Source organism: Aspergillus fischeri, genomic scaffold (assembly GCF_000149645.3).
Source record: "Aspergillus fischeri NRRL 181 1099437636249 genomic scaffold, whole genome shotgun sequence".
In the NCBI taxonomy this organism is placed as follows: Eukaryota; Fungi; Ascomycota; class Eurotiomycetes; order Eurotiales; family Aspergillaceae; genus Aspergillus; species Aspergillus fischeri.
In genome coordinates, this window is record NW_001509770.1 from 3,496,749 (window position 1) to 3,520,763 (window position 24,015).

A 24,015-nucleotide genomic window follows, 5' to 3' on the forward strand; every position below is an offset into this window, starting at 1 on the left:
GGCCACTCCGTCAGAAACGTGAGCGAAAAGCAATCATTGGTTATCATGGCATAAGGACTATGATTAGCCGAGTCTGACGTGGTTTAGGTATGATCTTCAGACAACAAGCGGTATCAAGGAATCCGCGAGGCAAGCAGGTAGTCATGAGCATGCATTTCCCTCAGCCCAAGAGTAAAATAATTCTGACTAAAACTAGGGAATGATTTCTGAATGATATTGAAGAGGAAACCGGGATCGCAGTCCATAATAAGCAAGTGTGGGATTGTTCGCAGTTATTTCCGTCGAATAATAAAAAACCTTAGTTCCAGCCAAGACTATTAATATGGAGCCAGCCAAAAGTCCGCTGCCGCGGGGATCCCCAGCAAATGCATTTCACTCCTGCACTAAGCCACACATATCGCAGTTCGCGCTGGTAATGTGATGATCTTTCTCTACCTAAGAGAATCGAGATAATAATAACCATTCACTACTGCCCGGTTGGTCCAGCATATTGAGTAGAAACCATGTATTTTAATAATCCGACCGAGCGCCATGCAGAGGCCCTACCGGAAGGCCCTCGCTTGACTATTCGAGTCAAATCATCGACCGTCCCTATCACTTCATTTCGGGTTGCGGGCAATATTCGGTCGTACAAGAAGTCTGATACTCCCTCCCCCCTTTACAAGCGAATCATCTGAAACTGAGTAAGGACTAAGGATTTCCTATCGTTGCCCTTTGTTTGTATTGAAAGTGGCGTTTGTCCACACACAGGCGGTATTCATTCTTCGGATCGATAGTAGCTAGTGCGAGGGGTCCCAGCCATACCAGACGAAAACTTCGAAATTTTATTTGTAGGTAGAGAGATACCTAAGCCAGTTTTCAGTCGGAACCTTGGCCTCCTATATTTTGTGATTTCTTCTGAATACTGTATGTATCCAACGTTGTCGCTTTAGTGAAAATTTTGGTAGATCTATATATTCCTCCTGTAATGCCATAATTTTTCGCACATTTGTCATTCATACGCATCCTCCTCTATCCAGTAGAGCGGAATCTAGCCGTATGTATGATACCAAGTTCCTGTGCGACTATATCAACTCTTTGGACGCCAGAGTACCTCTCGGCCGTGTCGACGACGGAGCATAACCGCGCACCACACTCCTGGATTCTTTTCCCAATGAGGCTATCGACATCAATAGGTTCATCATATTGTATCTTCAGGAAGTCCAGGGATTTTTGATTTCCCTGGAAAGGCGGAACAAGGTCGTATGGCTTCTTCCAGGACCAGATGGTGACTACGGGGAGAAGCAACAGCCAACACGCATGCTGCCCTACGTAACAACATTCCAGCCACAACCTAGACTGAGGCTTTTCCCGTCTCTTTCCCTTTCCCATATTTTACCATACATTTTCCGGATCAACTCCGGGTTCTCATCGAACCTCGCAGGTACTTATAGCCTTATGTAGTGTACATTGACCATGGTGGATGGGATCGTTCACTTTATACTATAGATAATGGGGGCCCTCATAATGCATTACTTTTCTATGGCCCCATGTTCAGATATCATCTCAATTGTCATCATGGTTCTTTGCATCGGGTCGCTCGGCCCACAACAGACACACGCACACACACAACCCTTTCGAGGTGACTAAATAATCAAACAAACCTGGCGGGAACCACCCATATAAAACGACTAGAACTAAACCTGCCTACATGAGTAAATTCTCCCGCTAGCACCAATACGTAGATCACCCAACGGGTCAACAGCCGCCTTAACCCTTAAGACTGAGCAAGGGGACCAAGAGATAGTTAGCGTGTAAAATAATAATAACCGGTCCTGTGTACGGAGTATCTATCGAGTCTACGGAAAAGCTGCCTGTCCAAGTGTCCAGTGTCTTGGTATTCGAAGAGAACCAGAATCTACTAAGGAAGAAAAAATAACCAAGCATAACGGTGCGGCTGGATCAGCACAGCACACTGGAACAATCCAGTCCTAGGTACCTTAATCTTGTATGATACAATCTATCCATCAAACCAAGTCAAGAAATATCATTGAGGATAGGGAGGCCGATTGCACATCCTGGTACGGAGTAGTTCAAGTCTTTCAAGGGCTCTTCTACCCTCAGATTTCCCGCCTCACTCGCTCGCTCTCTTTTGGTTCTTCTTACCCTTCTTCCATTTTCCTACCATCCTTGACTAAACGCTGTACTCCGTCGTAGTAAATCTCCTCTGGTTCGTCCTTTGGTGGAGGACCCGTCATATTAACATATCGGGACTAGGGGGGCAAAAGGGACGTGGTCTGGTCGGGATCCTCTCATCCTCTAGTTAGACGGATTTCCTGATTCTCATTGCCTCCATATCTTCTTCCCTCTTCCTCCTCATCATTATTATTGTCTTCATCGTCATCGTCCTCGTCCTCCCCAAACCCCTCGTCCCTTGACTCGACGAACCCATCTTACCATTCTTCCTCTTCCTTTCCTACCAACTTTACTCTTACCGCTCCCGTACCTTGCCATCTTATCTTGCATCTTCCCCCGACCAACTCTCCTTCACGACTTTCGGTCTAGGCAGAGTTCTATTCTGGTTTGATTCGATAATCCTACATACGGAGTAGGCTACTAAGCCACTACCACGACCTACGCAAGTACCAACCTAGGTAAAAACCTTCTTCTACTTCCATTCCCTTTAGACTTGACTTTACCCTTATGGACCTACATGCATACATACTTTAAATCACCTCCTACTGGCCCATCTTACCTTTTTATTGCTCACTCACCCCACGAGTCTTTCCCAACACATACACCTATTTGCGGTACCCAAGTGGCTTTGCTTTTGTTTTGCTTATACCGCCGTCACTTTAACTTTATCCTACAGCAACTTCTATTCTCTCTCTCGCGCTCTCTCTTCTCTTCTACTTCTTCCTCTTCTTTCCTCCCTTCCTTCTCCACCACACACACCCCCCCATCATCAATTTCAGTCTTTCGGACTTCCTCAACCTTCCGTCTCCCTTCCTTTCATTCCTTCCTCCCCTATCTCCATTCATATTCCCCTCGTGGCTTGTCTAACAGTTCTAAGCGAGGTTTATCTTCCCTGGAGTCTGGTAGTCTCCCGCCTAGGCCCGATTTTGGAGGGTGTCGATCGTGATCTTCAAGATATCCTGCGTCTCTTAAGTCTTGTCTCTCCGACTTTTTCTTGACACGCGATTGACGCTTTCCACACCCCTGCGGGAACTGGTACTAGCACCACTTTTTCATCTCGCACCCAAGTCTTCACTTTCCGAACTTGTTTGCGTAGACATTTGCATCACGGGACTCGACTCACTTTCCCCCCTTGACTTCCAGCTTGCCTTCGCTCGGATGTCTTCAGCTTCCACTCATTCTCTGCACAACCAAGTTTGATGAGGGATCGTCCTTCCGTCGCGGCCCGTATTTGAACCTTGCATTTTCTGTGTTCAAGCCACTTTGGGGTGTTCTTCAACTTTCACGTCTACCACCTAACGCAACACTGGCGGTACGCTGCAGCCACCCAGACTCCGTGTAAATCACCTCACCTTTCTACCGCTCTGAGGGCTGGTCATGGCCTCGGACAGGTCGCCGCCCCGGAAGCAACCGCAACAACAACAACAACACGTGAAGTCTACCTCACCGTCACATCGCATGCCCACTTCTGGTCAAACTTCCCGAAGGGGATCCGCGGATTCTTCCACCGCCCAAGGCAACGCAACCGCGAATGAATCATTATCGCAACCCATGACGGCCAGCGCAACACCTTCAGAGGCTGCGGGTGCGGAGCCGCCCAGCACCTCCGCCACTCCTGCGCCTTATGGCACTCGGTCCAGGGGTCGCAATGCGCCTCGCCCCAACTACGCCGAAGATCGCGACATTGACATGGACCTCGAACTGCTTCCACCCTCAGCACCCAAATCATCCAAGAAAAGTAGTGGTACAGCTGCCACTAGCACTACTAATGGTGTCAAACCAGACGGCGAGAAAGCTTCATCATCATCGAATTCTCGAAGGAGCCTAACCGCGGTCAGTGGACCTAGTGCCGCAGCCGCCAAGGACGCGATTCCTGGCACGTCTTCTTTTTCTGCGAAGCCAGACGATTCAGCCGGATCTTCGAGCTCGTCGAGAAAACGTAAACAACCGGCGAGCTCTACGAACTCGAACTCCACAAACGGAAATGCGGCCAAAAAAATCTTTACCGCTGCGCCAAGCGCGGACCCCAACCTGCCTGAGTCCAGCATGGTCTCTTTTGAGAACACTGGTGCCTACCTCAAGGATGGCAAATTAATTGCCGATGACGGCACAACGTTCGCCGTGAATGGTAAGTTCATTCGACATACAATGTCTTGTGCGTGATTTACTGAATTTATACATTCAGATCATGTTTACCTTATTTGCGAACCTCCTGGAGAGCCGTACTACCTTGCTCGAATCATGGAGTTTCTTCCGTCCAAGGATAAACCCAATGGACCCATTGAAGCGCTGCGAGTTAATTGGTACTATCGACCTCGTGACATTCATCGCATCGTCGCAGACACAAGACTTGTCTTCGCTTCCATGCATTCCGACACGTGTCCGCTTACATCGTTGCGTGGAAAATGCCAGATTAAGCATCTGTCGGAAATAGATGATTTCAATGCGTATCGGAAAACCAGGGACTCGTTTTGGTACGACAAGATGTTTGACCGGTATATCCATCGCTACTACGAGGTCGTCCCCACCAAGAAGGTGATCAATGTACCGGCCAATGTCAAGAAGGTCCTCGATGAACGTTGGAAGTTCATCCTAGTGGAGATAGGAAAACGGAAAGAACTGTTTAGTGCGGTCAAAACCTGCAAGCGATGCGGTTTGTACGCTGCTAGGTAGGTGTTTCATGATAAAGTCATAAGATCCTTCGAGCTTACCACTGACTCATCTTATAGCAATGACTCAGTTGATTGCGCTGTCTGCCACAATACTTATCACATGTACTGCGTGCGCCCAGTTCTCACCAAAAAACCCGCCCGAGGGTTTGCATGGGCCTGTGCAGCTTGCAGCCGTGCACAGGAAAAGAAACTTGAGGCTCGAAACACGCCCATCATCGGTGAATCTCCAGCCGAAGCCGAGGAAGAAGTTGCGGAAGAAGAAGAGGAGGAGCCGAATGGTCTTCCTAACGATACCAATGTTAGTACGCCTGCCCCGGCGGAGGAACATCCTCGTCCGGCGACGAAGGAACAGATTGCGCAAGCCCGGATGTGGCCCTACCGTTATTTGGGGATTCATTGTCGGGTGGAAGATGCGCTTGATTACGATGACCGCATCTATCCTCGAGCCAGTTCTCGACTGGGACCACGGCATCAAGCGATTGTCAATCCATGGCCTGGCCGTCCAGTCGAGTACGCCAAGCCGATTGATATCAAAAAGAAATATTTGAGTCGCTCTGGCCGCAAAGATTCGAAGCTCTCGAAAGAGGCTCAGGCAGCGATCGAAGCAGCGAAGCAGGAAATCGCAAACCGCCCCAAATGGGTCATGGATGAACCAGTTGGATACGTGCGACGCGGCGAGGACGAACCAGTTCTGATAAACGGCAAGCCAACCCGTACTGCCGAAGTCCTGTTTAAGATGCCCACTGCAACGCAGATCCCGAGCCGGGGCGAAGATGATGCGCCTGGAGCGGAACTCAGTCCTGCTGATCGAGAGAAATTTATCGACGAATATATGGAACGGGCTAAGGAAATCGCACCTCAATTAGGAGAGGAGAAGTACGCTACAAATTTCCTGGACAAGGCCTTGGAGCTTCTGTATTCGAACAGTTTTGATGCCGAGGCCGCTCTCGCGAAACTGAAACAGCAAAACAAATACAAGGACCTGAAGGAACCGCATTTGCGCCCCGAGGAAGTGAAGTTGTTCGAACAGGGCGTTGCCAAGTACGGATCAGAGCTGCGCAATGTGACCAAACATGTTGGTACAGTTCCACATTATCAGATCGTTCGATTCTACTATATGTGGAAGAAGACCCCGCGTGGTCGGCAGATCTGGGGCGGCTACGAGGGCAGGAAAGGCAAGAAAGAAGCCAAACGGCATAATGCCAATTCGAAGCTTGTGGATGACGTGGCCGACGACCACGATGATTCGGCCTTCGACAATGAGAAAGCGGCCGAGAAGAAGCGTGGCTTCCAATGCAAGTTCTGCTCCACGCGGTCCTCGCGGCAATGGCGACGCGCCCCTGGCGTTCCGCCAGGCACCACGACCCCGAGCGAGCCATCGAAGAAAGACAAGGGCCCACTGCTCACGGTGGCGCTCTGTCTTCGCTGTGCTTTATTGTGGAGAAAGTACGGAATCCAGTGGGAAAGCGTGGATGAAGTTGCGAAGAAAATCGCGCAGAGCGGCAACAAGTCCTGGCGCCGCCGAGTCGACGAGGAATTACTGACGCAGCTCCTGCTCTCGACTGAGACACCGATCAGTATCAACAGTGCCACTGCAGCCACTGCGGCCTCGATCGGCGTGCCTGTCAACGCGAACCCGCAAGTACAGCAACAAGACTCCAACAAGAAGAAGGCAAAGCCCAACGAGAAAGAAAGCACTGCTACACCTGTTGCCACCTCGGTCGAACCGGCACCGAAAAAGAAACCGCCCCCGGAGAAAGCGCCAGAGCCGCAACCAATCGTTCCGGACCCTCCAAAGGCCAAAACGCTGCCCTGCGCCGTTTGCAACAGGCTGGAGCCTTTGGGCGACCAACATCTGTCGTGCCGAGATTGCCGTTTGACTGTTCATCGTAACTGCTACGGAGTCAGTCCATCGCGTAATTGTGCGAAGTGGCTGTGTGATATGTGCTCGAATGACCGTAGTCCCATGATTTCCACATGTTACGAATGCGTTCTGTGCCCTGTGACCTGGACGGAGCATGAATTGATGGAAGCGCCAAAGGTATCGCATAAGAAGAAGACGGACCGTGATCGGGAGAAGGAGAGACTCGAGAAGGAGATGGTGCAGGAGGCTATCAAGCTTTATCGGCAACGGCAAGAGGCCGTGGGCAAACCAATTGGTCCACGAGAACCGTTGAAGCGAACTGCCGGTAACAATTGGGTTCATGTCATGTGTGCTGTCTGGACCCCAGAGATCAAGTTCGGGACCGCCAAAGAGCTCGAGCCTGCGGAGGGATTTGGACTCATCGCGGCAGACAGGTACAGGGACGTGTGCAAACTCTGCAAGACCACCAAAGGTGCATGCGTTACCTGCAGCCACAGCGGCTGCAATGCCCGTTTTCATGTGGGTTGTGCTTTTCAGGCACAGTACACGTTCGGGTTCAACATTACGCCAGTTAAAAGTTCCAGACGGGACACGGTCAGCAGTATACGACTTGGAGAGGAGGTGGGAGCAGCAACGGCGGGCATCTGGTGTCCACATCACGCTCCTTCATCCGGCCTTCACCAGATTGGTGAGGTGACAGGAGAAGACGGGTTGAACGCACTTCAACAATTCGTTCAATCGTACAAGCAGGCAGACTTGACCTTGCCCGGGACGGTTCGAAGAGCAGCATATGTACAACAAACGGTGAATGCTTCTCAGCATGCAACGACCGCCGGAAGTCGGCGTGCCTCCGCCATAAACGGTGTTGTCACTGCTGCTCCTCAATCGGCGACCACGACGAAGGACAATCAAAAGCTCGCCGCGACGGCTCCGGAACAACATACGGATGAGATGGAGATTGATTCCGGAAGCCGTGCTCCCCGGCAAGTTTCCAGTCCCGAGGTTGAGCGGAAATGCTGTCGTTGCACTACCTCGTTCAGTCCTCGGTGGTGGCCGATCGACGGTTCGCGGCGAGCTGCTGTCCTTAACAGCAGAGGCTCAAGCATGAATGGAGTTGGAATGAGTTCTGCCAGCCCGCCATTCCTTTCCCAGAATCTATCCCAACATGCTCTGCCCAAGCTGAACGGCGATTACAGCTCGGTCGCGGAGGGGCCACTCTACGAATGTCACAAATGCTATCTGAAAAATGCTACAGCTCAGCCATCTCCGGAGCCTCGACCGTCTCCCTACTTAGCGCAGCGGCCAGTGCTGCCCGCCCCGCGAATCCCCGAATATCATGGGCATCCTTATGGACCACACGCGCATCCGACTCCCCCTCCGACCAATGCTCTCCCAAGGCCGCTTAGTGGCCCTCTTGCTCATGGCTCTGAATGGTACCCGGCCCATGAACAGCGGTCGACCGAGCTTGCCGATGGTAAGCTGCGCAACGGCTTACCAGTTCCGGCATACCACGGAGGACCACCCCCCGTCCAGCCTCATCCGCTTAATGGCTTTCAACATCCGACGCCGCCTACTCATCACGCTCCTCCTCCACCACCACCTCATTATCCTGGCGGTGCGCCTCCACCTCCGCACCAGCCGTACACGGTTCATCAGAGCCCGTATGCGCCAGTATCCATGCCATCACCTCATCCGTCGCATGCACCGGGCCCTCGACCGTACGCATCCTCAGCGTCACCTCCAACGGCACAAGCGACCATCGTCCGCCACTCTCCTCAACACTCTCTCAGCGCTTTGAACGGAGGCCCGCCTCCGCGAATGTATTCTGTGGATCGCATCCTCAGTGCCCCGACACAATCACCCCCAATGTCGCAGGCGCGTATGGATCCCCGGGGGCTGTCGCCTCCTGGCAAGATGGAAGACACGTCTCTCAGTGCAGCCGGAGGAGCGATGAGCACTGGCAGGAGTTCGGGTGTCAATGGAACGCACGGAGGATCTGGGGCAAGCGCCAGTCCATCGTTGAAAAATCTACTTTCTTAGCGTGGGGTATCACTGTACGGTGATTGGGAATGTATGATAGTAATTATTAATTTTCGTTTTGCTTTCTGGCATTCAAACTGGGGTTGGGATCTCTTGTCATTATGAGCGCCATTTCAATCTGTCCATTATTCTTCTGCTACTTTTTTCTTCCCCTTTTGAATGTTCGTGCTTCTGGGGGCCGTTATCTACAGGGAAGAGGATTAGAGATTCAGATCATCGTCATTTTGAGGTGCACGGGTTGGGGTCTTGTCAGCGTTCGATTGTTGCAGCTTTCAGGCTGTGTATATTGCATTTTAAAGAGACGAACAAGCTTTATTTGATTAACTCAAAATCAGACTGTGTTCTCTTGTTAGTAAACAGAACGATTTCCTGGACTCTTGACTCTGGCCGATCAGCGAGGTCAACACGGGATACTGTCGCATGTCTGAGAGATCAGCCAGGCAAGGTGTCTATCCCTTGGAGTTTTAGCTTTCCCTCCCACTTTCCGATCATAAAAGCCTCCCGTCCAGCAAGAGTCTAATAGATATTGGGTAAGCAGTCGGCCAACATCGGGCTTGATTTCAAGCCTCAGCTCTATTCGCTACTCCTTTCTAGGTGCTTGTCTTTCATAATGCTCCGTAGGCTGTAGATAGTAGGAAGCGTGCTTGATACGATAGTAGTAGATATGTTTACGTGATGACTCGTAGTAGGCAGACGCTAGGGGGAATTCTGGAATCTGGACCGTCTCCAGAGCGGGGCCACAATGTACTCGAGTAATCTGTAGGTACCTTAGTAGGTACGGACTAAAATATCTACGGAGTATCTGTATCTAAGTCTAGTACGGAGTAGTTTATAAAGAGGTGAATAGAATCAAAAGATGGATAGGATCGATATCAATAGATCGATCTGAATCGGCAGTGATATCTGGGGAGTCGCCACATAACATCATCATCGTCCTGTACTTACTTGATCGGGAGGGTCAGTTGAGTTTGCTAACTGCAGTAAGTTCCAGGTAGTTAACTTTGATGGAGGACCTAAGGCACCAAAGATATCTTAGGTTCTGTGGCATCGCATCGCATCACATCACGTCAATGGCTCGCTTGCCACTTGATCATGGAATTATCACATCTGGCCATGGGTGGTGGTTGTGCGCTTGCGCCCCCTGAGGATTAATTAATTTTTGATTAACTTGGTAGCACCCTTAGGTCATAGGTGAATTAAAAGAAAATTTAGTCTGCATGTACGGAGAACGGAGTACTCTGGACTCTGTATTACTACGTCTATAGGCTCTCAGGCAGCAAACATCACTCAGGTTAAGTGATACCTAATCCCTGCCTAATACACTAAGAGATTGAGAGGGAGGTACTTGAAGTGCACTTATGGTTGGGTAGGTAGGCTCTAATGATGGAAGTAGGAGAGAACCTCGGTAAGTGTCAGGTGTTTTTTGGATAAACGAAATTACGAACCATAAACAGGCGTAAATACCCAGAAATGAGACAAGCTGATTTGCTCAGCCAGCATTCTAGAAAACGCGCGGAGTGCAGTGGTCGATGAGATTGGATGGTTTGATCAATGATCAGGCGTTGAGGCCTCCCCACTTTCTCCACTTACTTTATCTTGAATTTTTCTTTTCTTGTCATAAGTGTCAACCGTCCGAAATCTGGATGGTAAGGTATTGGGTAAGTGTTAGTACTGATGGAGAGATGGATGAGAACGAGGTGAAAACGCGACAGACTGCATTTGAGCTGGAGCTTGATTCGGTGCCTAAGGTAACGAACTCCCCTAAATACGCTGTACTACCGACTCGGAATGTTTCTAGATGGATTGCTTGCATCGTTCTCCTTGCCTTTGCTTTTTCTCTGCAGGTGATTTGTCTGATGTTGATCCGAAGTTGAGCTGAGCACGTTCGTGATATCCAAGCATACTAAGCCAGAGACTTTCAAGCACTCTATTTCATCATCTATCTATTTGGTACGAATGTGCAATGTTCGCAGGTAAATAGGTATGCCTGGCTTATTATCTGTAAGGTAGTTACCTTTGTAACTCCTTAGTAAGATGATCTTCGTAATACCTTACGGTAAGTTTGTATTACCGACTCGGTAAGGATCGGCCCCATCGCCGAGTCTCTGACGACGCCCGCACCCGCTGTGCCGCGACCTTCTGGAAGACTGGAAGAAAAACCCAAGAAGAATCCTCATCTGCAGAAATAGAACTACGACCGTCTATCTTCAATACTACCCTAATAATAGTTGGATGTAGTATCTAGATACTAATAATAATACCGTAGATACATAGTATCGTCTAGTCGATCTTAATTCTAATTTGAACCTCTAATTGTCTTTACCTCAGTAGTCAGTACGGTAGACAGACCCTCATAGGCTCCGTGGTCTGGTCTGGTTGCTCTACCTCATTCCTCTCCTCTCGTCTCCTCCTCCACTTGGACCCTCCCTTGAGATCGACTTCCTTCTTTTTGCCCTGTCTGTCCCATTCTCTTCTCCTCCTGCTCCATCAGCCTCAGTGTATATTCTAGGCGCTGTCAATCTCCATCATCGTCATTCCATACCTTTGCTTTTTCTAATATTTTTTTTTTTTTTCCCTCTACCTTTTTTTTTTCCCTAATCTTTTCCACCTCTCATTCCCTACGCTTTACCATCGACTACTACGGAGTAGACATACACCACCGCGTTTCCTTTTCCTCCTTTCCACCACTTAACCTCATTCCACACTAGTGGTTATCCTCCTCCCTTGTCCCGTTACATCAACGTCAATCCTCACCCAGGAAATTCGACTCGTGCGACAATTCCGTCTTTATCCTCCCCGATAAACAAGACCTGGTTGTTCCAGTTGCCTTCTTCGATTGCCTCTGTCTATCTGCGTGCCGTCTCTATTCCGCCTGGCCCTCTCGGAGGCCCATCATGGCATCCTGAGAATCCTCCCCCCTCCGATCCAGGAACCTCGAATTTCGCGTCCGTCTCGGCTAGACGATTCTTGAATACGTTGCGATTCCGACTCTCCGCTTTCTGGTGGATTATCGACCGAACGTGTATCTGTCTAAGACGGCCTTTCGCGAAAATCACTGCGGCAATTGGTGCTCCCTCCCGACCGTTTCACCTCGCCGCCCCGACTGCTCTTCTCTTTGATCGATTGATCTTCGTTTGCGATCCGTCGCAGCATATCGCTTTATATACATCTCTCGCTCTCTTTCCTTTCAGGAGCTTTTATATTATTTACGATTCAAAAGTGAGTGGATTGTGATGTGCATGCGCGGATTTGGTCATTGCGGCCAGGACAGCATTTCTTTTGCATTGAGGATCAAGGGTGCGCTACTGCAGGGCTGGACTTGACTCTGGGTTGTCTCAGAACGAGACATCTACGCAAGGGACTGCTGTCTTTCCTCCCCCGCAGGACAACAATCGAAGCCCCAACCTGCCGTGGGAATCTGCAGCGAACAAACTCATTGTTCGGGATTGCGCCGCTGGCGTGGATCGTCATTCGTTTGTTCCCTCATCGTTCTCTGGTTGCAGGGCCCTTGCCTTTTGACTTCTTTCGATTGCATATACCGTCGCACTTGGATCATGACGGCCATGAGCGCTAATGCAATTTCCACAGAGTTTATAGAATCCTCACTCTCGTTACAAGATTGCGCCCCGCTCCCATACAGCTCTTCTGTCGACCGCTCGTTTTTTCCCTTCTACCGGACTCACGCCCGACGATCTTGGTGGTCCGCATACCATATGAAACCGAGGCCAGACTGGGCATCTCTTCTTTCCTTCTACCTTTCTTTCTTCCGCTTTTCCTTAGATCTGTGTGAGCCTGCTTCTTTCTGAGCCCAGAATCTCCTGGCGATGGGCGTACCCAACCCGGCCGATACTATGGATCGTGTCGAATGTTGCGCAGTATATATCGACGATCGCGTGCAAGAGGAACGATGGGTGGACCGGGATTCGTTTGACCCGACAGCTTCCCGCAGCGATACCATTCGTGACGATGAACCTGAATCGTTGCGGTCGGACGTGGCGCTTTTGTTGGAAGTGTGTAAACAAAGTATGCGCTGCCCTCTGCCTCCATTGCTTCTACGGATGCTGACTGAATCGCAGTATACCTCTGTCATGTCGGGACATCTCTCGCTGCCAAACTCGCTGAGCTCTCCGATAGTGCCAGCAGTAAATGCACGCCCATTTTCGCTTTTTTCGACATTGAACTTGGTCGCAGCGAGGACTCTGTCCGGGATCGTCGCAAAGCCAGTCGCGCTTCGTGGCCGGATGCGGGACCCCCGTCTCCGACATCTATCCGTCGCGGCTTCACCTTCTCCGCTCAATCCGACTCCTCCTACGGCTTGCAGTTGCTCTCAGGGGTATCTGCAGACATTCAAGTCTCCGAGATCCCAAACCTGATCATACCGATTGCAGTCTTGCGCCACTCGTCCACCGAACCAACCAGCGATCCTACATCACAACCGTCGGCCACTCCCCTTTCCGATCCGCAGCAGATTTCCAAATGCTTAGATGCAGGCGCTGTTGACGTTCTCTCAACACCACTTGACAGGTCAAGAGTGCAAGGCTTGATAGTCCATGCCTATCGGGTGCGCAAGTCGGCGCGCAGGGAACAATCTCGCTTCCTCGCCAGGAAGAAGTCGCGCAAACAATCATGGGTGGGCGTTCATGATGAGCAGCCGTATGCCTACCTGAGAGAGGCAATGTAAGTGCATTCAACATAATGTGGCAGCTGCAGTGCTAATTTATTTCTCCTAGGGTATCCAAACTCATGAAGGGTATTTGCAACCCCGAGGAAGTCATTGAAGAGTTCCAGGACAGGTGCGTTCGCTCTGCCTTCGAGTTTCTACCCACCAGCTAACGTGTAAAAGGGACCTGGACGTGAGTCCAGAGCGGCAGAAAGTTGTGAGAAAGCTCATCGGGAACTGGAACTTCACTGCTCATGAGTTCTCCGAAGACGAACTCGTGTTTGGGGCCTGCGAGATGCTTCAGCATGCTTTCACTCTACCCAACTTAGATCAGTGGCGATTAACACCATGTAAGTTATTCGTAGGTTTGATACTTTGAGAACTTGACTTACGCAACACCTTTCTTTCGCAGGTGAACTTCGAACTTTTCTGCTCGCTTGCCGCGCATCGTACAATTCATTTGTCCTCTACCATAATTTCCGACATGCCATTGATGTGCTGCAGTCAGTGTTTTGCTTCCTGGTGCATATTGGTGCATTGCCCCCATATGGCTCTGTCGGCACCAGTCCTGATTCGCCGTCCTCCATCGCATCTCTCTTGACACCGTTTGACACTTTGACCCTACTTATTTCCGCAATCGGTCACGACGTCGGTCATCCCGGAGTCAACAACTTCTTCTTGGTCAAGCTCAATGCTCCGTTGGCGCAGCTATACAATGATAATTCGGTCCTGGAGGCTTTCCACTGCGCTGCATTCTCACAGATCCTGCGACGCCACTGGCCTGCCGCTTTCAAGGATAGACAACTTCGGAAACTGCTCATCAGTTCGATCCTGGCGACCGACATGGGCGTACATCAGAAGTTTATGGAACGGCTGGGCTCTCTGCAGGAGAAGTTCTACGCGAATGGCAAGTCTGTCGATGGCTGGAAGCCGCAGGATATTGAAATCTACAAAACACTTGTGTGTGGCCTTTTGATCAAGTGTGCCGACATCAGCAATGTGGCACGGCCGTGGGATATCGCCGAAAAATGGACCAAGATTTTACAGGAAGAATTTGCCAATCAGGGAGAGATGGAGCGCGAGGTAGGCATGGAAACTGCGTTGTTTGGTGGTCCACCGGAGCTAGGAAACGTCTACAAGCTCGCCACCGGTCAGATCGGGTTCATGTCTATCTTCGCTCTCCCTCTCTTCGAGGGCGTTTCGGACCTTCTGCCTGAGCTGCGATTCACGGTCGAGCACATCCGGACCAACCAGACTCGCTGGCACTTTCTGGCCGATATGGAGAAAAGGAAGCAGTCACTGCTAGACCCGCGTTTCGAGGGCGGCCTTTCCCCTCGCTCGCAGAGCCCTGCCGCGAGTTTCAAAGGTCTGCGTGCACCGTTGAATGAGAGCTCTGCCAGGTCGGCGCTTGACCCTGACGACCCTGCGACGCAGCGACGCGAAGCAACCGGCGACTACTTTGGGACGATTGAATCATCATCTCCGAGTGATTACAATGAGAACACCATCAGTCCTGTCGTGTCGCCAGACACCCCAGGCCCATCGATGGATATCACTGGCAGTCCGATACCGTTCGTGCCTTCTCGAAAATCCTCCAGTGCTGTCCCTGACCTCGCTATGCTCTCGGTATCCGGCGCGTCTCCTGAGGCGAATAGACCCGAGCATGCTGGAGATTTCGAAGGGCAGACCGGCCAAAATTCCAGACGCTCTTCGAGGGACGCTGTTCTCGCTGCCGTCATCTTTGCCGACACGTCCGAGGACCCGAATCGCTCCAACTCCCATCATACAAGTGGTGAATCCACTGAAAGAGAAGCAGAGCGACCGAGCAGTTCTCGGCAGGGACCGCAGGGGCACCGTCGCCATCACGCCAACACCAACTCCACCGGACGCGGCTCAGGTGCACCGAACTCGCAGCGTAACAGTTGTACGCGCACCCACAGCTTGAGCACATATAGCAATACCATGACGCCCATTTCTCCGGCCACCAATGCCACCAGTTTCGTCACTGTCGATAGCAGGGACGAGAAGGAGCATTCCCGGGAACAAATCAGAGACGAGCATGACGAGTCTGACGGTGCACGGCCGGGTTCATCGAAACAGTACTCCGTCGGCGAAGGGCGTTCCGAGGGTGACACCCATTTCAGCGATACCAACACCTCTCATTCACACATGGATGATGGAAGAAAGAGTCCCATCACCACTTCCGTAGTGGGGAACGGGTCCAACAGCCCCGCGCATTCTACAACAACCACACCGAGCGTCAAGAATGAGGCGCATCCCGCTTGGGATGACCCAACTGCCGGTGAGCAGCCTCCACGCAGGTTGCCGAAACGGCGGAGTCGTCTGCGCTTGGCGTTCTGGAAGCGCAAACCGCATCATTCGCATCACCATGAGCTGAGCGGGGAGACTTGAGCTTTCCTTTTCATCTCGCTTCACCTTCTCCTCGCCTAATGTTCCTTTCTTGTAATTTTGTTTCAAGGTGTTTGGCTCCTGGCGACGAAATGGAGGAATGACGAAGGACTTACGAATGGTATATCCGCTGACGAACTTGTGCTTATGATGGATTGCATGATTCTACGACTAGGCTTGGACGCTGGGTTAGCTCTACACTCAGTCATACTTCCTATATTCCGTGGTTAGGCAATGTGCCTTGCCGTCCTCGCTTTAGCACTGCCGAGTGACTTGGAAGTCCCCCTTCCGGCTATCAAGTCTCCTTCCTTCTCTGCCGCTTTTCTTTACCATCTATATTCTTTCTTTCTCATTTTTCCTTATCTTATTGCTGTATTTTCCGTGGGCAATCATGATTGATTCCCAACGATGCAACGCAAACCGGTTGGGATCAGGAAATCAAATTAGAAACGGGGCGTGGGTTGGCGTTTGGAGGATCCAGAGTTCTCCCCATGCGTGGACTGAACTGTATCATTTCTTGTTTCTGTGACATTCTCTTTGATTCTTATTGCCATTGTTGATTCATATCACCATATCACGATTCATATCAACCCGGTTAGCCAACCTGTTTTTCACTTGTCATGCTAGATTCGGCGAGTCTCGTTCAATATGTTATCCGTCTTCTGTCCTGTCTGTCTGACAAGCTCAAGATTGATCTTGATATATAGAGTTGAATATATAGGACTTCGTCTATCATATCGGTAGCGGTAGCATCACTAAGCCTGACAATCCTCACACTTTTCCGTTTCCTTTTCTTGACTCTGTTTTTGACTATCCCCATTCTCCTTCCTCAAGGCCCGATCCGTATGGCCCAAATCCCTCTGCGGATCAACCACATTCCTCACCCGACTCTTGAGTACCTTGACCTCTATCCGGCATCAGCATCTCAATTCCAGTACCAAACCCAACCCGCACACCTATCCTCATTCCCCCAGAAGTAAAGAGAAAGAAAAGAGAGTACATACCAGGAAACCCCCCATCTACCCTCCGATCCCAGAGCACACTCTCCCGCACCTCCGTCTCAGCCAACGTAGTAATACTCACGATAAACGTCCCCCCAGTGCACGGCACAAGAGCAACCTCGCCGAGACTCGTTGGAAACGTAGAGAGGAGTTCCTGGGCGAACTTTCAATCACGTTAGCATAGCATTAGCATTAGCATTAGCATTAGCGATAGCATGGCACGTGTGTTTGGACTTGTTTGTTTTGTATCGTGTGCACACTGATCTATCTGGGTGAGACGAGAGGAAAAGGGCAGACATACATAAGCGGCTCGGAGCATCCATTTACATTGCGTGCAGTATTTGATTGTGATTCGGGGGAGGGTTGTGGCTGTCGTTGCTGTTGTTGTGGTCGTGGTGGGCGGGGGATTTGTGGTTGTGCTTGAGGTTGGTGGGTGTTGTTCGATTGGGGGAGTTGGTTCGGTCATTTCGTTGCACTAGATGCACTATCAGGGATCGTGTGTACCGTGTGTTGATCTATGCCCTGTGTAGCTGGACTACGTGGTTATTTGATTATTGACTGGAGAGCTGGTGAGATGGAAGGTAGTTAGTGATGGTGGTTGATGATGTCAGCAAGTCGGCGGATTTCTGAAGTCGCGCTTGGTTATGTTGGATGGTTGAGATGAGATACAAGTAGTTGGATGCGACTAAGGTAAGACATTGATTGCTGTATTAGAGCTGGAAACCAGCGATTTCTACTTTACAAGATGCTGGGACTTTGCTCTCAGCCTCGACAGCCGAGGAATGTGCTTTTCGAACCCATGAAACACCATCCGTACCAATCACTCACTCACTGCAGACAAAAGGAAATATGGCGGAATCACAATCACACGAATCGGGAAACAACAAAGACCAACGTAGATAGAAGAAAAAGTTTTAGAAGAGAGAAATAGAGAATATAGAATAGAAGAAGATAATGTCAAGTCGGCGCATCCTCAAGTGCACCACGGATAGCTGGACGCTGAGATCAATGATCATCCCTGGGACGATGTGATACGATGCGACGCATGCTTCGTTCAGTAGTAGGCCTCCCGGAATCTCTGCAAGACCAGCGCGCGTTCCTCCAGTCGACCCGTCATAGCCGCACAATGGCTCACAGACACAGCCGTCACGAGTACCCGGTTTCATTGTTCGATGGATGAGGTATTTTCAGTTATCGTCGTGATGATAGAAGCGGGAAGCCATGTCGAATCCCGAGAGTCCAAAGAAGATGTCAAAAGTATTAGGCGAAAAGAAGAAAAAACGGGGCGGGAAATCATGTCGATAGGGAATAGAAAATCGCGAAACAACAGCTTCAAGAACAAGTCGAGCCGTCTTCGATTTCGGAAAAAAGCGTTCAGTGTCATGACACCATTACATGACCGTGCAGCAGCCTCCCTGCTGCTGAGGAGCATACGGATCCTCGCGCTTGTCAACCTAGGTTTGTGTCAGCACTCCGCCTGCTGATCACTTTTCTTCATAAATCGACATCAATCGCATACCTGGCCCCATACAGACGGTACCATAAAATCACGAGTATTGTTGCAGTAGTTGATCAACCTGGTCAGAGAACGGTTTGTGAGTATTCGGGTCAAGTCCGCACGGCGGTCGGCAACTGGATCACAACCATCCCGTCGCTCATCATAGATGAATCGACAGGGACGATGACAGTTTGCACAGGCAATGGGAATCGGACACTTACGACATGGCAGCCTCAGACACCTTCACTCGAGGACGATCCAGATCCTCCTTTAAGCGAGCATTGAGCTCTGTCAAGCGACGGTATTTGAGATCGGCCACACTCTGCTTCTTGTTCTTGACATCTCCCCCCGACCGCAGCTCGTAGGCAGGCATTTTCGATTCCAATTTCTGTGATCACCAAGAGTCGAGGAAGTGACAAGAACAGTTGTAGACAATTCCCTACACGCGACAACGGAGTAGGGAGACTGTGGGGAGTTGCTGAGCCCTGGAGGGTAGGTAGTCTGGGTTGAGGAGAAGCTTTGGCGCGCTGAACCGGAGAGTAAGGGGAATCCGGAAAAAGCGGGCGGAGTGACCACAAAAAAGGGAGGGGATTAACTGAACAGTCAACAGTCGACACAGAAAGAGTGAGAGGGCGAGAGGATCAGCGGTAGGAAACGAATGGATTTAGTGGGAAATTAAGGAAAGGAAAATAAAAAAAAGAGTAGAGGAAGAGTAGAGTAGTATAAGAAGAAGAAGGAAGACGAAGAAGAAATGGAGGGAGAAATTAAGACCCTACTATTGGAGAGGGACGGGGGAAGGACTATTATGATTATTACTAGCAAGATAGCACCAGCGGGAAAGACACCAGGAGGAGAGTAGAATGAGTAGGTAAATAATCACTACTAATAATCATGAGAATGTTAAGCCAAGTCCACTCTCGCAAGAACAGACCAGTTTCCGACTGTGTGGGAACTGGGAAAAAGGCGATGGACTGATGGTACGTACCGATTCCAAAGTAGATAGTGAAACCCCCCTGAGAGCAATGGTGCGGTGCTACGGACAATGGTCTTATTTAAACTTTGAACAGTCTGGACGGATGGGGGCTTAATCTTGGGGGGTTCTTCTGGTGCGAGCGACGGTATCAAAAAGATTGGACATTTGAGGCTCCTTGAAACAGATTGAGAATGTGTATCATCTCGAGTCTACATCCATCCATCTACGACTTGATGCTTCTCGATGTATGGAATTTCCATGTTGAAGGATCTCACGTGGACCCCTCATTAGCGGGTGGAATGTAAGAATGTATCAGAACTGTCCTAAACTTACCTTACAATACGCTACGAGTAGTATCCAATCACGTGACTTTGACGCATCTCAGCCGCTGGTGTCAACCCTGCATCTCAACAAAGCACATGCTTGATAGGCTAAGATTGATCGGAAGCACGGAGTAGAGTACCTAGATTCGAAGTTCGAATACAATGTAATCTGTATCTAGATAGAGCTGATATCTCATACGATCGTCCAGGTTGCTCTCGGTCCACAAGCAGTTCAGGAGCCAGTTGACTCGTCAAGCAGTAGCCATTCGAGGGAAATAGGGACAGACCTAGCAAAGAAACCAAGTGGAAGATTCAAATCATCCAAGATGAGCATCCTCAACGTCTGATGTATGACTCAGTCTATAACTATTGCTCAAGAGGGAGTGTACCTTTGTACTGTCTACTCCGTCACGTGACCCCGGTCGCTTATCCCAAAGTGGGAACGCAGTTGGGCCTGTTTTTTTCGTGATTCTCCCACAACGACGCATCGCCGCCGCCCTCACTTTCTTTCTGGCCGACCGTCGCGTGGCAGCATCATCAAGAAAAGGGCCTTTTTACACTGTCGAACAGTGCTGCCCGCCCGTCGTTGTGCGATTTGCCAATCTTTCGCCTCGAGATTTCTCCAGCCTCGATCCGAGAAGCCTCTTCGTGAAACAATTTTCACCGGTATCATCTTTAAAACCCACAGGGTCCATCGCCCACCATGCCGCCTCCACCCCATATCAAGCCGGAAAATGTCCTGAAAGTGAGTGGTGATCATGGAAGATATCATCAGTAGCATTCTACAACTCAGAGACTGGTAACTGACCTTGTGTTCTCTCACTGCAGCGGGCTCAGGAACTTATCGCCGTGGGCCAGGCTCCCGCCGCCCTCAATGTCCTCCACGAACATGTCACCTCTAAGAGGACGCGCAGCAGTCCGATCGCCTCTCTCGAACCTGTCATGCTCCTTTTCGTTGAATTGTGTGTCGATCTTCGCAAAGGAAAGGCTGCTAAGGATGGTCTCTACCAGTACAAGAACATCGCCCAGAACACCAACGTGGGAACCATCGAGGTAGGCACAGAACCTTTGATTTGTGATATTTGATTTACAGGGGCTGATATATGTGCTGCGAATAGGTCGTCCTCAAGAAGTTCATCGAACTCGCCGAGAAGAAGGTGACCGAGGCCCAGGCCAAGGCCGACGAGATCCAGTCCTCTCTGGAGTCCGCTGCCCCATCGTCCAACGTCGAGGATCTGGAAGCGATCGAGACCCCCGAGACCATCTTGCTTGCTACTGTTTCTGGCGAACAATCTCGCGACCGAACCGACCGCGCTGTCGTCACTCCGTGGCTCAAGTTTCTCTGGGAGACCTACCGTACCGTCCTGGAGATCTTGAAGAACAATGCTCGCCTTGAGGTCATGTACCAGACCACCGCCCTGCAGGCCTTCCAGTTTTGCCTCAAGTACACCCGCAAGACCGAGTTCCGCCGTCTTTGCGAGCTGCTCCGTAACCACGTCCAGAACGCCGCCAAGTACTCCGCTCAGATGCACGCTATCAACCTCAGCGATCCCGACACCCTGCAGCGCCATCTTGACACCCGCTTCCAGCAGCTGAATGTTGCTGTGGAGCTGGAGCTGTGGCAGGAGGCTTTCCGCAGCATTGAAGACATTCACACTCTTCTCAGCCTTAGCAAGCGCCCCGCCAAGAACGTCATGATGGCCAATTACTACGAAAAGCTTGCACGGATCTTCCTCGTCAGCGAGAACTATCTTTTCCATGCCGCCGCTTGGAACCGCTACTACAACCTTCTCCGCCAGTCCGCTGTGGCTCTCGCCGCAGGCCAGGGCACCAAGAAGGAGAACCCCTCGGTGACCGAGGCTGACATGACCAAGGCTGCTTCCTTTGTCCTTCTGTCTGCTCTGTCGATCCCCGTCATCAGCACCTCCCGCTCTCGAGGCGCCTTGGTCGATGTCGATGAGGCCCGCAAGAACAAGAATACCCGTCTGACCAACCTGCTCGGTATGGCTCAGCCACCCAGTCGTGCGGTGCTTTTCCGGGATGCTCTGAACAAGGGCCTGCTCAAGCGTGCTCGTCCTGAAATTCGGGATCTCTACAACATCCTCGAGGTTGACTTCCACCCTCTCTCCATCTGCAAGAAGATCACCCCCATCCTCAAGCAGATCGGTGCCGATCCCGAGATGGAGAAGTACGTCCTGCCCCTGCAGCAGGTCATCCTCACCCGTCTCTTCCAGCAGCTGTCCCAGGTTTACGAGTCCGTCGAACTCAAGTTTGTCTACGAGCTTGCACAGTTCCCCGATCCCTTCCAGATCACCCCGGCCATGATTGAGAAGTTCATCATGAACGGATGCAAGAAGGGCGACCTCGCTATCCGCGTCGACCATACCTCGGGTGTTCTGACCTTCGACACCGATATCTTCTCTTCCGCCAAGGCTCTGCATTCCGGCAGCGCCGCCGGTTCTGCTGAGAGCGACGTCGGCTCGGTGCAGCGTCTTCAGAACACCCCTGCTGAAATCGCCCGCCTACAGCTCACCCGTCTCGCCAAGACCCTTCACGTCACATGCATGTACGTCGATCCTTCTTATAACGAGGCCCGTATCCAGGCCAAGAAGGCCGCTCAGGCCCGCGCCGAGGCTGGTGCCGCCAAGGAGCACGAGGAGACCCTTGCCCGCCGTGTCCTCATCGAAAAGAAGAAGGAAGCTGCCACCGATGCTTTGCAGCGCAAGCAGAGAGAGGAGGAGACCCGCAAGCGTATTCGTACTCAGCAGCTGCAAGAGGCTGAGAAGCAGAGACTGCTTGACGAGCAGCGGGAACGCGAAAAGAAGCGTCTGAAGGATGAACAGGACCGCATCCGCCAGCAGGAGCTCAAGAAGCAGCTTGAGGAGCTCAAGAGCGGTGTCAAGGGCATCGACATCAGCGAGATCGACCTGGAGGACATGGATGCCAACCGGCTGCGCGCCATCAAGCTTGCCCAGCTCGAGAAGGAGAAGAACGAGCTCAATGAGCGCATTCGCACCACTGCCAAGCGTATCGATCACCTGGAGCGTGCCTTCCGTCGCGAGGAGTTGAAGCACATTCCCGAGGACTACGAAGCCCAGAAGAAGCGTGACATGGAGCTTTACGAGGCCATCAAGGCCGAGACTCTCAAGGAAGCTGAGGAGAAGCACAAGGAGGCGGTTGCCCTCAAGCACCGTCTCAGCCGCCTTGTTCCCGTCTTCTCCAGCTTCCGCAAGGAGGTGTCGGAGAAGCGCCACGAAGAGTTTGAGAAGCGCCGCAAGGCCGCCGAGCGGGAGTTTGAGGCTAAGAAGAAGCAGCGTGTCAAGGAAGTTCAGGAGCGCCGCCGTCGCGAGAAGGCCGAGCGTGAGGCGGAAGAGCGTCGCAGAAAGGAGGAGGAAGAGCGGGCCAAACGCGAAGAGGAAGAGCGTATCGCCAAGGAAGAGGAGCGCAGACGCGTCTTGGCTGAAGAGAAAGCCAAGCGTGAGGAAGAGAGAAAGTCAGTTTCTCCCCAGTTCTATCAATTTATCCTAATGGTACTAACTTACGATACAGGAGACTCGATGAGATTGCTCTACGGCAGAAGCAGCGTGAGGAGGAAGCCGAGGCTCGCCGTGCGGCTAGAAAGTCTGGCCTCGCAGAACCTCCCACTCGTGCTGCTGAGCCCGAGCGGCCCGCTGAGCGGACAGCTCCTCGCCTTAACCTCGCGTCTCGTACTGGTGGTGCCCCCAGCTGGAGAGAGCGCCAGGCTGCCAAGGAGGCTACCGGCGCTGCCCCTGCCCCTGCCCCTGTCCCTGCCCCTGCCGCCGCACCTGCTGCTGCACCTGCTCCTGCCGCCGAGGCACCTAAGGAAGAGGTCCAGCTCCCCCGGAGAACCGGCGGATACGTGCCCCCTCACCTCCGCTCTGGAGCCAGCGCCTCTCCCGCTGCTCCTCCCTCGAATGGCCCTGCTCCCGAGAAATACGTTCCCCGTCACATGCGCGAATCCAGCTCCTCCCAACCCCCCTCCCGCACACAGACTCCCCCCGCCCCCGCCGCCGCCGCCAGCTCCGACAAGCCCGAGGGTTCCCCCGCTCCTCAGAAGTGGGTGCCCCGGTGGAAGCAACAGCAGCAGTAGAGCTAGCGCGATCAAGCAAGCCCTTGTCTGTTGAATCTTCAAAATAAAATCTGAACGCAAAAAATGTTTCTAGCTGCTGAAACGTGTAAGGGGGTTACTTCGTGACCCTTTGGAGGGCTCATACCCCTCGTTTGCATTCTCTCTTTTTAATTCTAACGGTGTCTCTGCTACCTTATCTGGTTGTTCTTCTCATGTTTCATGAATCTAGAGAGTGGGGACTTCTCTCCCCTTTCTTCTCTGGGTAGCCATCATGTCTGTTGTTGACTGCATTGTGCCCCATAAATGAAGT

The 24,015-nt window shown here is 51.5% G+C and overlaps 5 protein-coding genes across 5 annotated transcripts, besides 3 other annotated features; 3 read left to right on the forward strand and 2 right to left on the reverse strand.

Moving 5' to 3' along the window:
* Positions 1-3,552: 3,552 nt before the first annotated feature.
* NFIA_019500 (DNA-binding E3 ubiquitin-protein ligase SNT2) lies at positions 3,553-8,751 on the forward strand (the record flags this gene model as incomplete). Its single annotated transcript, XM_001265142.1, has 3 exons — positions 3,553-4,303; positions 4,361-4,844; positions 4,905-8,751. 3 exons carry the CDS (start codon positions 3,553-3,555, stop codon positions 8,749-8,751), a joined length of 5,082 nt encoding a protein of 1,693 aa, XP_001265143.1.
* Positions 8,752-12,575: 3,824 nt separating this feature from the next.
* On the forward strand, positions 12,576-15,823 carry pdeB (3',5'-cyclic-nucleotide phosphodiesterase PDE2; the record flags this gene model as incomplete). The annotated part of the gene is made up of 5 exons (XM_001265143.1): positions 12,576-12,774; positions 12,828-13,428; positions 13,482-13,544; positions 13,595-13,761; positions 13,824-15,823. The coding sequence occupies 5 exons, from the start codon at positions 12,576-12,578 to the stop codon at positions 15,821-15,823; spliced, it is 3,030 nt and encodes a 1,009-aa protein (XP_001265144.1).
* A 752-nt stretch (positions 15,824-16,575) lies between these two features.
* Positions 16,576-17,287, reverse strand: NFIA_019520 (SelT/SelW/SelH family protein; the record flags this gene model as incomplete). Its single annotated transcript, XM_001265144.1, has 3 exons — positions 16,576-16,727; positions 16,825-16,984; positions 17,123-17,287. 3 exons carry the CDS (start codon positions 17,285-17,287, stop codon positions 16,576-16,578), a joined length of 477 nt encoding a protein of 158 aa, XP_001265145.1.
* Positions 16,997-17,029: a microsatellite.
* A 925-nt stretch (positions 17,288-18,212) lies between the features above and the next one.
* On the reverse strand, positions 18,213-18,692 carry NFIA_019530 (guanine nucleotide-binding protein subunit gamma; the record flags this gene model as incomplete). The annotated part of the gene is made up of 3 exons (XM_001265145.1): positions 18,213-18,275; positions 18,341-18,398; positions 18,541-18,692. 3 exons carry the CDS (start codon positions 18,690-18,692, stop codon positions 18,213-18,215), a joined length of 273 nt encoding a protein of 90 aa, XP_001265146.1.
* A 1,626-nt stretch (positions 18,693-20,318) lies between these two features.
* tif32 (putative eukaryotic translation initiation factor 3 subunit EifCa) lies at positions 20,319-23,726 on the forward strand (the record flags this gene model as incomplete). Its single annotated transcript, XM_001265146.1, has 4 exons — positions 20,319-20,360; positions 20,444-20,668; positions 20,734-23,108; positions 23,165-23,726. The coding sequence occupies 4 exons, from the start codon at positions 20,319-20,321 to the stop codon at positions 23,724-23,726; spliced, it is 3,204 nt and encodes a 1,067-aa protein (XP_001265147.1).
* Positions 23,370-23,448: a microsatellite.
* Positions 23,380-23,413: a microsatellite.
* Positions 23,727-24,015: the final 289 nt, after the last annotated feature.